The sequence below is a fragment of the Colias philodice genome, chromosome 8 (assembly GCF_061535455.1).
Source record: "Colias philodice isolate Cphi_HAF_F1 chromosome 8, ilColPhil1 Martin Lab GWU primary, whole genome shotgun sequence".
Classification (NCBI taxonomy): domain Eukaryota; kingdom Metazoa; phylum Arthropoda; class Insecta; order Lepidoptera; family Pieridae; genus Colias; species Colias philodice.
In genome coordinates this window covers 4,694,747-4,710,232 of record NC_143093.1, presented here as the reverse complement: position 1 = coordinate 4,710,232, position 15,486 = coordinate 4,694,747, and the positions used below count along the sequence as shown (strand labels likewise).

The window sequence follows — 15,486 nt, the reverse complement described above, 5'->3', positions numbered from 1 at the left end:
AAAGAAAGAAAGATCATTTATTTGACTCCACAAAAAAAAAATAACACGCACACAATACAATTAGATTAAGACAATACAATTCAAACACAGTAAAATTAAAATATATATAACTAAATTAAAAGATATAAAATTAAGAAGTGGAGCCAAAATGGTAGCCACTCAGCATAAATTGCAACGCAGCTGTTGCAACACTGATTTTCAGTGGCCCCTCTTTGAAGCGATTGGAGCGGCAGTGCGTTCAAAAATATAATATTATGATATAATGCAAACTAATAAGAGCAAAAACATGTACTTAAGATAATTTAACATGACATATAAATAGATAAATGTTTAAAATTAAATCATAATAATAAATACATAATATAGACAGATAGATCATATACCTACATAATATAAAATATTTGTAAACAAAGTAAAAGTTAAACCCATCACACAACTAAGGTTGGAATTTAAACTCATGTAATAAATATTTTTTGTATTTTTGTTTGAAAGAGTTTAATGAGATGGAGTTTAATATTGGTGGTGGAATATTGTTCCAACACTTAGTTGCGGAGTATTTAAAACTTCCCCTGAAAGCAGCTGTGACACTCCTTGGTATAGATAATTTGCAAAATGAGGAGCGGGTAGCATAAACGCTGCCCTCTCCCATCCATGCTAACTTGTCATAGAGGTATTTTGGCGCCTTTGTCATTACCACTCCAAAAAGTAGAGACGCGAGGTGTAACCGCCTACGACTTTCCATTTTTAAGCATCCAGCCTCCATCAGGTACGGAGTAATATGGGACCGTGGGGGAACGTCCCAACAAAAACGCGCACAAGCGTTCTGAACGCGCTGTATCGCGTTTAAGAACCTAGTATTTTATAATTATATCAAATATAACTCCTTCAATTAGTTTATTGGTCTTTTAATAGCTGGCATAAATTTCGGAAATTTAATTAGTATTAGCGCTTATAAGAAATAATAATGTTATCTATTTTATGTGATGTGTATCTTTTAATAACCCCTAACGTATGTTGAGATTTAAATCTCTAGCTCTCTAATAAAGCCAGTATTAATTGTTGAACACACTGATTATTGTATTATTTGTGATTCAATATAATATTATGTACGTTTTACTACTTGTTCAGAAAACAGACAAACAAAACTCGAAGAACTCTCTACTCCTACTTTATATTCACATAGGTATTATTTATCAGAATAAGACGACTTATTTTCAAAATTTACCTTAAATGCGTACGATATGTACGCATTAAATTACTACAATTCAGCAGACTCATTATTAACAGACTATCAAAGTAACACCAACAAATTACTCAAAATATTTCGACACAATTTTAAATAAAATCTTCTATACATATAATAAATCTGTAGAAGGGTCAATTCTGTACATTGAAAATATTGAAAAAATAAATAGCAGGGGGTGTTACTGGATAGATACTAAACCCAAATATGTGATTAAAAAAAATTTTGTCTGTCTGTCTGTCTGTCTGTCTGTCTGTCTGTCTGTCTGTATGTGAAGACATCACGTGAAAACTAACAGTTCGATTTCGATGAAACTTGGTATAATTATACCTTATTATCCTGGGCGTAAAATAGGATACTTTTTATCCTGGAAAAATAGGTAGAAAAAAATAAATCTTAATTTTTCAGTTTTATCCATAGACGTTGTTCTATAGAACCGCGAACACACGTTGCGTATTATTATTGCCTAGCCGTATTTGGGTCCAATAGATATTAATTATAAGATGTCATTGTCAGAGTTACTCAAAATGGAGAAATAAACCATCCACGCGAAGACCGACATCCGCGCGGACGGAGTCGCGGGCGGAAGCTAGTATGCAATAAATTTTACCTTCAATTTCGAATAATATTCCTAATTATACAAAACTATAACTTAACTTGTACAATATCCTGTTAGTTTTGTTTGTTCTGGAAACAAATGCAATTGCACTGCAAGAGTTTCTCGGTAGCTATTTCTAAAGGCAATACCGAAACTTCGAAAAGTAGATTTATTTAATTACAAAAAGTTGCTCGAAACTCTTCATTATTTTCAGATGAAATGAAATATAAACTTTATTTTACAATACATAAAGACATTCATAAAGATTTATTGTTTGAAAGATGTGTTTTTTAGATTTAGTGTCAGCCATATTTTATGTTGAAATATTTCCCTATGGTGAGTTCATATTTGAACTATTGATTATATTATTATGGTCTTTAAATGTTATCCCCGTGATTTAAACGATGTTTTGTCTGGAGAGAATAAAAATAATTACTTAAACTACCGTCCTCTCTTACTAATAATACAAAAATCTGTAAAGCCGTTTCAGAGGAGTTAGGTTACAAACGTTGCGACACGAAAATTTTATATTTTAGAAATAGAAATGTGACGCTGAACGTTAACCGATGCATCTGTATTGTGTTTCGTTATTAAAACAAGAATTATTATTATGAAAACAAACAATCCGCCTGTTAACTTTTTAGTTTTATTATACCTAATGGTATTTTTACGATCTTTCATTTGATGTCCATAGTGACAATAAAACAAATAAGTACGTATCTACTTTCTGTAGTGGTTCTGCTTGTGGTGGAAGTTTGAGCATCATACAAAAATCTTAAATTCTCTTTTTTTCCAGGATTATACATACCGTCAAGAGGTGAATACTTTATGTGGAGTGACTCCGGAGTGTGGCAGATTTGTCGATATGTATTTCGTCCTAAATTAAACCCAGAAAGGGCAAACGTCACAACCACTCCGAGACCAATGGATCTCGGGATATCGGGATTGACTGGGGAATATTATACAAGTAAGTTTTCAACTCTGTATTTAAATGAAAAAGACTATAGCAAGAACTTACCTAACTTTTAGTCGACTTCTAATTATTGTTTAGAATCTAGAGAGCAATACAAAACAATATTCATTTAATAACTGGAAATGAGTCTTCCATTGTTGTAAAAATAAATATTAATTTAACTTGGAATTATTAATATGCGGAGATTACTTGCGAGACAGTTCTCTCGTTTATTGGAATAAAAATAAACAGATTCTGACAGAGCACGTGGAAGTATTATTATCTAGGAATTCTCTCGCTGTTTCGTAGCGGATAAAAATATTCAAAGGGAACAGCTAAAATTCAGTCATTTCAGTGAGAAATTACAAATATTGTCGAAATATTTTCGACTACTCTCCTTGAAAATGCTGTCAGATTTCCTTTTGATGAATAATAGTCATCGACAACCTACTGAAATACAAAATATTTTTTGAAAGAGTATTGAAAAGAGAAGACATAAGCATATTTATTCACTATGCTAATAAAGTCTTGGTTCTTATAAACAACTAATAAAAATATACGAATGTTGTAATTGGAAAAGTCTTTGTTTATGTGTTTTTCGTCCTTCACTTTTAGTGACTAAGTTTTTTCTTTGTGAGTATTGTAACTAATAACAATTCATTCTTGAGCGATAATCATACGGTGTCTATAAAATTTAACGCAACAATGAATCACTATCCAATACACATACGTCTGATTGTTCGCGGAAGAAGCGACATTCTGTATCGGTAGCTTAATATAAATGTCTCCTCAATTTTTTAACATGATTAAAAAATCTATGAAAAAATCCGTTCATTTTCAATATTCCAAATACAACTTTATTATTCGGGCAGGCGTCATAAATTTAACCATCGTATTAATCACCGGACAGTGGTCAACACACATTTCGCTGTATACATTCACTAAGGTCATAAAAACGACTGAACATAATCACTAGCTACCGACAACGGACGTACGTATATAGTATATACCTATAACATCGTAGGCACAAGCGTTAGCGAGTTTATTTTTTCCTGAACCGCCTTCTGTTTTAGCTCACTCAGTAAGTCCATTAGCTCCCGCTGGTTTACTTTACTATAATAGCTATTTTCTTTTTTCTCAGAATGAAAATAGAATATCAAATAAACGTGGTTGTCTTAAAATGTTGTGCATTTCTTATTTTAACTATAGGGTACCGTGGGGAATCGCTGGAAATACTAAAGTATTGAAATAAATGTTCTTGGTAACGATTTATAGAAAGCAAACGGTGAAATATATGATTGGATTTATCGAAAAACTTTATTCTAGCAATTTAAAATGTTTGACAATGAATAAACAAAGTAATCTGGGGACATTAACGAATGTTACAGTTGCGAACTTTAAATGTATATTTTGTTATATGCCTCGACTATTAATTATAGTATAGGATAGACGCACAGTATTACCATAGGAAATAATATTGTAATACTGTGGCTTCGTTAACATGTCCTAAGCATTAAAAGAATTAGTATAAATGTCTGAGTTACAGCTAGAGATGTCTAGTCGCAGTTTTCTGTATTAATAATATGTACAACAGCTGGTTGTATTTGTTTTATATGAACTGTGTTAAAAATACACAACATTAGTTTTGGATTAAATTCTTCTTTCCAGTCGAACACAAAGTCTATGTTAGAGAACCTCCTCCTTTTTTTAAGTCAGTGAATATGTATTTGAATATTTTTTTACAGAAATGGTCACTCATATTATACAGCAATACTTTCAAAATCTGTATTAACTTGTATAGCATAAGTGAACCATTGAATAGTTCAAAAATAGGTAGGTTCAAATAAGTAGAGTTTTTGTATATCCACTACGTCTTCATAATTTAGCTTGGTTTGCGCAGACGGTAGTTAATGCCATCAATATGTTTACCTATTATTAAGAACACTAACAATACTCCCTAGTAACGGGCTTCATCTGTTTTAAGTTTTTCTAGAAATGACGCATTGCTATAGGTTTCACTGTTAGCGGAAATATTTTGGATAGTTTGAGCGTTACAAATGGCTCTAATAAAGCATACAAAAGAACAATAAAAAGTAGAATTATGCCACGTTACTTATAGAGTATTCTTATTTGAATAAGTTTAACAAAACCTGATCAAGCTACTTCCATATCTATCGTACAATATACTTCTAGATAACATTTCGATATCACAAATTATCATATAAGTAACACATTCACTCAATCCTTTTCATTTATTTTCTTTATTTCAGAATCACTATCCCCTGATCACTGGAATTTATAGCTCTTAGTCATGTACTTGTGACAATAGTACAATGTTTTCTTGATTTAGCATTAGCAACAGAGCCAAATAATTAGTTGATCTCAGATGTATGCCAATTTTCTGTACGCATTTTAATTGCACCCATCATCAAATGCTTTTACTTGACAACTCTCAAAGCGAATATCTGTCGATGTTTACGTTGATCCTTTCAGTATATGGTTATAATATCACTGAAATTCCGCAGTGGGTATTCAATGCTGAGAAATTATATTTTACTTAATGTATAGTTGAATTTTACGCAGGAAATCTGAAATTTGAATATTTAATTGAAATACACCGATTTCGCTATTGGTTTTCGATCATGTCGGTAATTTTAAGTTATATGGGGAATCATTTCAGTAATTCTATTATGTGGAACGCATTAAATCTAATGCTACACCGAATTCCAGTTGGGCGCCAGAACTATATAAGACGGCTATAAAGTGCATCTAAATATTAATGACAACAAAACTATTAACCGCACAACTAATTGTTGACTCATTAGAATCTCTTGCCAAGTGAGAGGAATAATTGCTATGGAAGCTTATTACTAATGCATGAAAATTGTAATGAATTTGGGTTCATATTAAGATAAGAATGTCCGAAGTCTTAGCTAACATTAAAAATCGAAAAATAGACTTACCTTCAACAATGCTGTATTATAAAATTTAAAATATTATCGAGGTAACTTCATACAGTTCCAAATACACCCCACGTCCGGATAACTTGCAGAAAAAACTTTTCCACGCTGGTTTTCATTGGTTTCGAGTAGGTACGGCTCGCTTTCTTAAACTTTTCAAACTTTTCGAAAACTTATCTGTTTTTTCATTACCTTACCCATGCTGTTATTACAGCAGCCGAATTAGTAAGCGAAACTCATGTCATGCCAAAAGTATTTTCATTCATAGTTTTGAGATGGAGTTACAATAACTGAAGAAACTGACTTCTGATACTCAAATCTTAATTAGTCGGGCCGTCATTGTAGCTTTAGCTTCATGGTGTTATGTTATATCAAGTGAACTGATAGTTGATGCTTGTAATATGGTTACGTGAAGCTCATATAAGAAGCACATATTGATATTAATTTGCATGTCTAACTATGCGGGTTTTTCTTTGACTGCGCGGGCAAAGCCGCGGGCGGAAACCTAGTAAACTAACCTGAATAAAACAGACGATATAATGACAAATCTTACGTTGTTTTGTTCGTTGCTTCTTCTCTTATGTTATCTTTGCATCAGGCAAACGTACAAGCGTGGATTTGATTACACGAACCTTTTACGTTAACGTTCTATAAGTCTATTTTAACTAACCAGATAGTACCCAATTAATGTACGATCTGATTTCGAGCCAACTCTTTACCAATTTGCATTGCAAATCTACATTTATCTCAACAAAAATCTGTACAGTCACACGCATTACATTTCCTTTGACTTGCTTTCCTGTACGTTTAATTGAATTACAAACAGCGTACCTGAATTATATGAGATATTAATTAACACATATTGATTTATGCAAAATGTATTATTCTGTACCTTCATACTTGTGCCAAAACGTTTTTCGTTGTACTTGGCGAGTATCCTTTCTCGAACTTGGCACATTGGTGTTTACAAAAATAAAATGTTGCCTTACTTTTTACGCGTCCATCAGCCGTGACACTTCCTTGTTCAATGACATCCAATGAATACGGAATTAGGTGTCATATGCTTCATTGACTCAAAAAATTTGAGGATGAGATCAAAGATGGAATGTTTGTCAAGAATTTATGAAATTATTTAAAGTGTGAAGAAGCTCCTGTTTATATCCATGCAGTCAATGAAAGTAAATTAAATTATCAAATTAATTTGATTCTCGAAGAAACTTTAATGTTTTGCGTATGTATTTTATTAACTTTTCTCGGAACTTTTAATGATGAAGCGCGAACGGAGTCATTATTTCTCATAGAGACGTTTATAAGAATTTTGGACATACGAGTAGGTACAAGAATTCGAGAACGAATTAAGAGATTTTTATTGAACTGTTGGATAAAACTATTTAAACTATTATTGATATGTAGACATTATTTTTTTATAGAATAACGTTTGTAAGGACAATTAGTTGACTAGAATTCGAAATATAATAACGCAACACAAATTATGACTTCAGAAAACATGAATAGACAATTAGTGTTCTTCAATATCCAAACATAGTTAAACGCTCATTTGAGGCAGCTTTCGATATCTAGGGTGAACCAGTAGAATTCCAAAAAATAAACAGTTCACTCCTTCCCACACAATAAGATTTATAGTAACCGATAAAAATACCACGTTGGTTCTTTCAAGTCGCCACCGTTCTAAATCTATGCGATGTACGTTGTTACGTACGTAAATAAATAAACAATGCCTCTGTTCACAGTTAGCGCTGGGAAAACAGAAATTACTACATATTAATAGCCGTTTGTGATCTCGATGCGATTTCAGTGCGATAATGTGCTGCGAATAAACGTGTCAATCCGCGCGCGAAACGCAAGACATGTTTGTAAAATTTATGATTAATTTTCTCCCCGTTATAACTGGGGTTTCTTTGATTTTACAGTTTTTTATTATAATATTGAAAATTCGTGTTCTTTGTGCATACGATTAATTCTGTGTGCGTCGTATTGGTATGTTTCTGTTTTACTCACTGATAGAATCATTAAATTCAATATTCAATATTCTTCAATATTAAATCTTCTCTTCTTATTTAAACCGAAACTACATCTATTTATTATTAATTATTTATAAATTAAATAACTGTACTTTTCATTAAAGTTTCACCAAAAGTATGTTTATTTTAACACATTGTCAATTAAAAGTCAAATTTTATTTCACACGATACAAAATCTATCCATTAGTGCGATCCTAAATTATAAAGAGACTTCAGTAGAAAGCTCATTATTTCAGTTTTGATTTATTGCTAAATATATTATCTCAAAATCAGACCGTATTTACTATTTAATCCAGGTTCCGAATATGTTCCAATTTCATTTCACAAATATAATTGGAATTGATTCGTAACAGGAACACATGGAAACACTTCAAAGCTAACAATAAAATAAAATATCTCCGTATGGACTATTTAATCGTTCCATAGTTAAATGTTTTGGCTTTAATAATATATTGGGAATTAATTACATGTCGTAAAACAGTCTAGTCGGATTCAAGGGCCATATTTATAGCATCGTAACTGTAGGTAATAAACACCCGGTACCGATTTGGAGAATTTAACTCTATTTTTGGACGGATAATTCTGTACCACAATCCTGTGTATAATTATATCGAGTAAAAGCAACATTCCGGTTCGATTCAAGTCATAGAAAATGTTCGTGTAACATAAATCTTGGTTTTTGTATAGAACAATCTATACTATGTTCTTATTGGAACGAATGTTATTCTGCAGAAGAAAATCCAATATTTTATAAATATAAAGTCCATGATTTCAAAGACACTTCACTGTAATAACATCTATCGTAATACAGCAACAATCTAAGAAAAGTATTGTCTTTTTAATCATCGACGCAGTTCAAGAATATTTTTCTCATAAAACTTGCAATGTTTTTCTTTATCGGGATTCTTCTGTTTCAGATTGTACGAATTATTTAGCGCAGCCCCAAATGAAAAATGGCAAGCCTACAGATCCTGCCTATGATATTGACGTCGCAAGTGAGTTAACTTTTTTTGTTGTAATTTTTTATCGTTTTACCATGGACGTATAAAAAAAGACGGACGCCGTATTACGAACAAACAACGTGAAGCCACCATAGTAAGCTAGCGATCGTGTAAAGACAATAAACACGCACACACTCTCACAATAGTAAGCTAGTCGGCCGCCATTACGTCGTGAACTACCGACTGATTAACTGCGTCACTGTTTCACAAAAAATATTTAAAATGCCGTCTTGCGTGGTTAAATGGTGTCGCAACAGTACAATTTTAAATAACAAAACACGAGGGATTACATTCCACAGGGAAGCAAGTTATTTCTTTTATGTTTTAATGACAAAATTGTTACGGCAAAATTTATAGAAAAAAATACAGCCGCCATTGTCAACAGGACAGCTGTTGCCATGGCAACATGGCACACACACATGGATGTTTCGCCGCCATTACTAGGCTTCACTCAATGTTTAGGCGATATACCGTCCGTCTTTTTTTATACGTCCATGCGTTTTACAAAGAAAGCTGAAACTTACAAAATAATGGTTTGAATTCTTTTGGTGTACCTAACCTAAAATTTAATGTTATAATTTTTGTGTTATGTATACGTAATAGAAATAAATCGATTTATTTGATGTCATAATAATTAGCTTGAACTATAACACTATGCGAGTATCTTTAACATAGTAAAAATAGTCAGTGTTTTAGTTTTTGTTTGGTAGTTTAATAAAATGATAGGTATCTCAATTTCGCTTTTCAACCGGTGCCTAGTAATTAGGTACGTGTATAATCGTGCCAATATTGATAGCAAAATAATTGAATTTTTTTTCACACTAAAAATCTTGGGCTAGAGCTTTAAAGAACAAAAAGTTTGAGACGCAAATGACTGCACTTTACGAAATATTCTTTTGCCATAGTAAATGAGTAGGTAGTATAGTGTATAATCACTCTAATGGCGAGGTAGAATTAAAAATGGCGGCACCTCGACGCCATAATTGCTTTTGCTGAGCTGATTTACATTAAACAGAATTATGATATTCATCGCACTGGTACAAACACGGTACAGAATATATTTTGGCGGGAACTCCTAATTTGATTTGATGCAGACTGTAACAATAATTGGAAATGGGAGTTCTAATGCATAATATAAAAGGATTACTATTTGATTTTTACAAAATATGGTGTCGTTAAATCTCTACATTTATTTCTCATAAAATAACAATACACCGCGATCGACACCAATCCTACTAAAATAACTATTATTTATTTATATTCCAAGAATAAAACAAGAAATGGATGAGACGACAAAGACTAATCAATAATCATTATATACATTAAAAAAAATAGAGAAGGCAAACCACAAAACATTTACCTACATTTTGGCTTAACCACAGACTTTGTTCACAGATTACGTAAGGACAATGATATCATTCGGCATTATAAGCCTCTTTGTCATGGCTATGGGGTGCGGCTTCTCCATGTATACCTTCCGAAACCCCCGGTATATGTTCAAGCGCCTTGCTGCGGGCATACACTTCATTAGCAGTAAGTATACCTATATATGCATGTGTTATATTAGATATGTACACGTCTCCTGTTGTAATAGCAAAAGTAATTGTCTTATAATACACGTCTGCTATGTTGTAATATCTGAAGTAGTTAATTGTCTTTTGCAACTTGGTTAGCAGAAGATAATGAAAAAAGACAGGAGACGGTAAAATATATCCATATTAGGAAATGATCTAGTTATAGAATATTTGAAAAATAAATTACTAAAATTAAAATACATTTTACTACCCGTAGACCGTATAATTTTGCAGTGAGCAAAATAAAATACATATTTTTTACTCTATATTTTATAGGAATTCAAATAACTCAAAAATATGGAAGAAAGTTATATTCACAAACACAATGGAAATAGTCAAAATTGTTAAGTTTCATAAAATACATCCTCACAAATTCTTTGTTTAAAAACAGGAATAATATCGCACAGCTAGCGTGTGTACAATGCGTGAAATTACTACCCCGCCTTTTATTTAGTGAAAAACAGCCCCTGAGAGCCATTCCTCTTTAAATTAGATTACTTGTTTTACACACCACATTTACGCTCAAAATATATGAAATGTCCGCGCCTTTAATTCGCGTGTGAATTGTAAATAACATTACGCAATTCATTTGTAACAACAAAACAAACCTTTGTTATTTTTGGCCGTATCCTATATTATGACCACGAATAAATGGCACTCAGGTGTCTCATTTCAATAAGATATTGTACAAACATTAGTATTAATGTTAAATTATACGTTAAAAGCATTCGCAAATATATTGAAAATGATTACGTCGAAAAAGCATTGTTTACTTTTAACGCTACAATTTTCCATTTTGTGGCATGGTTTTAATTAAACCAAATTATTACATTACTTTCAATTTAATTATATTTTAATAACATGCTTAACGAATCGTTCCTGTTTTTGCACAGCGACAAATTAATGTTTTCTATCAGTCCATCAATTCAAAAGTTCAAATCCAGAGGGGAATCAAGCAGAATCATTTCAAAATCTTATTTATTGAGAATATAATATAATACGTTCTTTCTATTCATAAATTCGATTGCTCAGGCGGAATCACAAGTGGCCGAGAAGATAGGCATTGCCCCGGAATGGCAAAATGACGTGGGTTCGAGTCCCGCCTCGTGATCGAAATATTTATATTCTTTTAAATTTCTTTTAATCATTTAAAACTACTATCAAATATAATATCTACGTAACATTGTCAATTCTATGAATAATTGAGTATACTATCTTTAACTGATTTAAAACAACGTAGAGTCAGGTCTACGCCCAAACTTTGCCATTATGAAATCTTGGCAGTCTGCAACCAGCAAACATTTACTTATTTATTATTAAATTAAATTGAAAACTCGTTCGCTCCGTTCACAAGCGCTAACCCAACTAGGATTAATTTTGATAGAGATTTAATAAAATGGAATTTTTCAGCTTCATGCACATTTGTGGTGGTGCAAGTAACGATGTCATCAGTGGACCACATGAAGAAAAATGTCAAATACATTTATCCAGAACGTGCCTATCATTAGTAAGTATTATAAAAAGAATTATTTTACTAATGAGATTCCTGAAATCCATTTGCTGCAACTTATTCCATAATACATGATTGAGCTAATTAAATTATAGTGCGGAATATCTAACTAATGAGATTAGTCAATTTGAATTAATTATTGTATCATTGATCACGATTAACATAAAATAATATAGGTGCCTAGATCACCTATCTTCATATTATGTTAGGCCTATACGCTCTACAAGTGTGACGTTGTTGTCGTAACTGTTTATACAAGCGTTATCCCTATTCAAAAAAATAGGATATCCTGAAGTTAAATCCTGTCAAATCTTAAATGCTAATTTATAAGGATGTGTGTTTATGGCCATTTTGTTCCATTCTAGCTTCCACGTCAGTTACTTTTTAGCGTGGTTCGTTGTGCTCGTAAACTTCTTCGCTGCGGCCTCCTTCCTGTGGTACTCCCGCAAGAGGAAAGGCGACAAGGCGGCCACCGACGAGCTGGCTATGGCGGACGAACCCACCATCATAGGTCGATGACCTTTCAGCCTTCCACACAAGCGACCAGCCAGGTCCAAAGGACACTTCCACGAGTCTCCACTGAACAGTGCTCAAATGACCAAAGCTAAAACAATATTCAAAAGTCTTCCAAATACGCTAGATATTAAAACATTCAGGAGTCTGACGCTCCCAACAGAACTTACCTTTAATTTTTTCAATCTTAGATTCCTTTGTTAATCTTATAAGCGTTCAATCGCCATTCGCTTGCATGTGGTTTTATTATGATATTGTGGTTATGACTTATAGGATTAACGAAGTATATTAGCTTTATGTCTATTTATTTAAGTAAATATTATGATTAGTGTTTAAGTAAGACTAGGACTCTGCGTCCAATCTTTGTTTCATTTCCAACGTATTTGCTCATGCTATTTGTATTGCAACACTCATTAATAGTCTTTTCTATTAGATATTTCAGATTTTATCGACTCCTAAATATATTGTCTTGAAAAAAATATAGTAATATTATCTTGATTTTTACTAAGAGTAAAATAAATTTAAATAGTTATTCTTCATATCGATAGAAACATATTATTATTAAGCAGAAATAATACTGCCTTATTTATCATTGTTCATTGTACTGTACAATTTTAATATACGAGTACAAAAAGTTTTATTTTAAAGTGTATTTAATACTTTATTAAAATTTAATGCTAATCTTGGTATTAAATTATATTCTTATAGATCTAGTAAGGGTGAGTTACGTCAAAAATATAAAAAGACCAAAAGACCAGACTGTTGTCTTCAAAGAAAGTAATTTTGTTATACTAAATTAATTTTTAGTACTATATTTTTACCTTAACTTACCCTAGGGTTATCATCTAAAAGTGTGAATCCAAAAATACATTTTATTTTGTAAGAAACGAATATAGCCGAAATAGGAACGATCTCGCGTATGCAATATTGGTAAGCCAGCCTTACAATAGGTACAGAAATTGGATTTATAAAACATAGTTTTCTATAAATATTTTTAACGACTACTTTTTTAAACTGTACACGTTCACCCAATAAATTTTCAAATAATTTATAACAAATATCGTTACTAGTACTACTTTGGCTTGTATATTAGTTACCTTGAAATGAAGGCCACTGCAGGGAATGTGTACCGGCCCTTCTGCCCAACGTCTCAATATTATAACTTTGAGGTAACATAACGAGGTTTGTGTTCACGTGAAAGCTCTATGAAAGTGCAATGAATCAAAGTCGTAGTCTATTATAGATAATGATTTGTTTTTCTCTTATATTTTCCTCGGATTCACACTAAATTAGATCTCGTTTTGTTAATATACTTATTCGTTCTAGTCAACTAGTAATACTCTAAACTTATGCACTGAAACTTTATTTGCTGTGCCTTGAACTTACTTTTTGCCAAATTTAATGTTAAGATATTTACTTAAGAATTATAACTGTTATCTTAATCAATCTATTTATATTTACTATTACATATTCAACATTTTATTATAATATAAAAGACCACTGTTTATAAATAAACTCAAATAACGCCTTATATTAATTTTAATAGCGAACTAGGAAGGTCCCTTTTTAGACCGTCCTATAAAAATTGTAGATAATATGGAGATTCAGGCGCTAGAACATTATTAACTGGAAGTATACACTTCCAGTTAATAAAAAACCTTACTTAGTAAATTTTTTTTAGTAATTTCTCTTTCGTAAATACATATTAATATTGCCTATCCAAATATTCAATGACATCTCCACAATCGTTCATGATTCTGCATTGCAATGTATAGTAACACAATATTGTTTATTTTAATACAAACAGTGTTAAATAATATCAATGATTAAATTCACAATTCTGATAGCATACATTTGTATATGTACAATTTTATCGCCTGAAGCTCCATATACGACTCACGACCTATTGAAAAACTTTTCACTCGTCCACCCTGAGTTATATAATATTATTCCATGTTTGTATTGTGTAATTGTCTTTCATATGTTTGGCCTATTGATTCAATAAAAATCTTCATACAATAATTCGTTTGGTTTCTTTTCCCTCTTGATATATCAAATACTTAAATTCATGTACAACACAATGTAGGCATTTCAATAAAATTCTCACTATTGTGAAGATACATTTTAATAAGATTGATTGTAAAAGGTAAGTCACACCTGATCTCTTTACAAAGAATCTCGCAGTTCCATAGACTTATTATTTCTACAGGAGATCGCTTAAGGCATAGTGCTTTCAATAAATTATCTTAATTTAGATCTTCCAGGGAAGTTTTATTTATAAATTAAAAATATTTCTAACAGTTGTAATTACTCTACTATTGAAGTTGGTTAACACAATTGCTAGTACTTTCTATTGTAATAGTTCTCTCGGCCACTACATTAGTAACTACAAACATACCAAAAGAAATAACGAGAATACCTGTGTTAATCGTCGGTCCATCTCGTTAAAAGAGCCTCATTCCAATACGAACTTAAAGACGAGGTATTAAAGTAGAAAGTCGCAAATGAGATTGAGAATGAAAAATGTCGTATTAACTTTTCCCCGGTAGCTATTTACAGATACGCATTGTCGAGAGTCTGGCATCTGCCCAGAACTGGGCTGTGTCCACCAGCCTTTAAAAAGGTTAGTGTCCTATAATTTTTGAAGGTAAAACAAGCGTATTCAATTGTGTGTGAATCAATGATAGATTGTTGCAAAGTTTTTATGTAGTGACTATGTAAAAGTAGCTATTAATATAGTTTTTCAAACACGTGTAAGCAGTCATCAGAAGACTAAAGTATTATCTAGAATTGTAGCAAAAATCTTAATCGAAACCGTATTCCACTTTCAGTCATTATAAATTCATGTCGTCTAGAATTCCACTGTTATTCACGGTTTGAATTAAACGTCCCTCAGTGCAAATGCTTTGAATTTCAGATTTACATTCAAGGTTTTACTTACAATAAACCTAGGCACTAAGCCGGAACATCGCATCGCACGACAGCCAGGAAGGAAGGGCGCGATAAGAAAGGTTTATGGAGCATTATATACGTAGTACCTACATAATATACTATACCTACGTCCTACATACACTAACGTACTATACTTCACTT

At 32.0% G+C, this 15,486-nt stretch overlaps 1 protein-coding gene across 1 annotated transcript in view; it reads left to right on the top strand.

Moving 5' to 3' along the window:
• The window catches only part of LOC149486477 (uncharacterized), a 37,293-nt gene extending 22,878 nt beyond the window's left edge, over positions 1–14,415 (top strand). The window contains exons 3-7 of the mRNA XM_089698131.1: positions 2,638–2,808; positions 8,713–8,790; positions 10,192–10,329; positions 11,781–11,877; positions 12,246–14,415. Of these exons, the coding sequence (XP_089554257.1) occupies positions 2,638–2,808; positions 8,713–8,790; positions 10,192–10,329; positions 11,781–11,877; positions 12,246–12,399 (638 nt within the window). The 3' untranslated portion in view covers positions 12,400–14,415. The remainder of the gene's footprint in view (positions 1–2,637; positions 2,809–8,712; positions 8,791–10,191; positions 10,330–11,780; positions 11,878–12,245) is intronic.
• Positions 14,416–15,486: the final 1,071 nt, after the last annotated feature.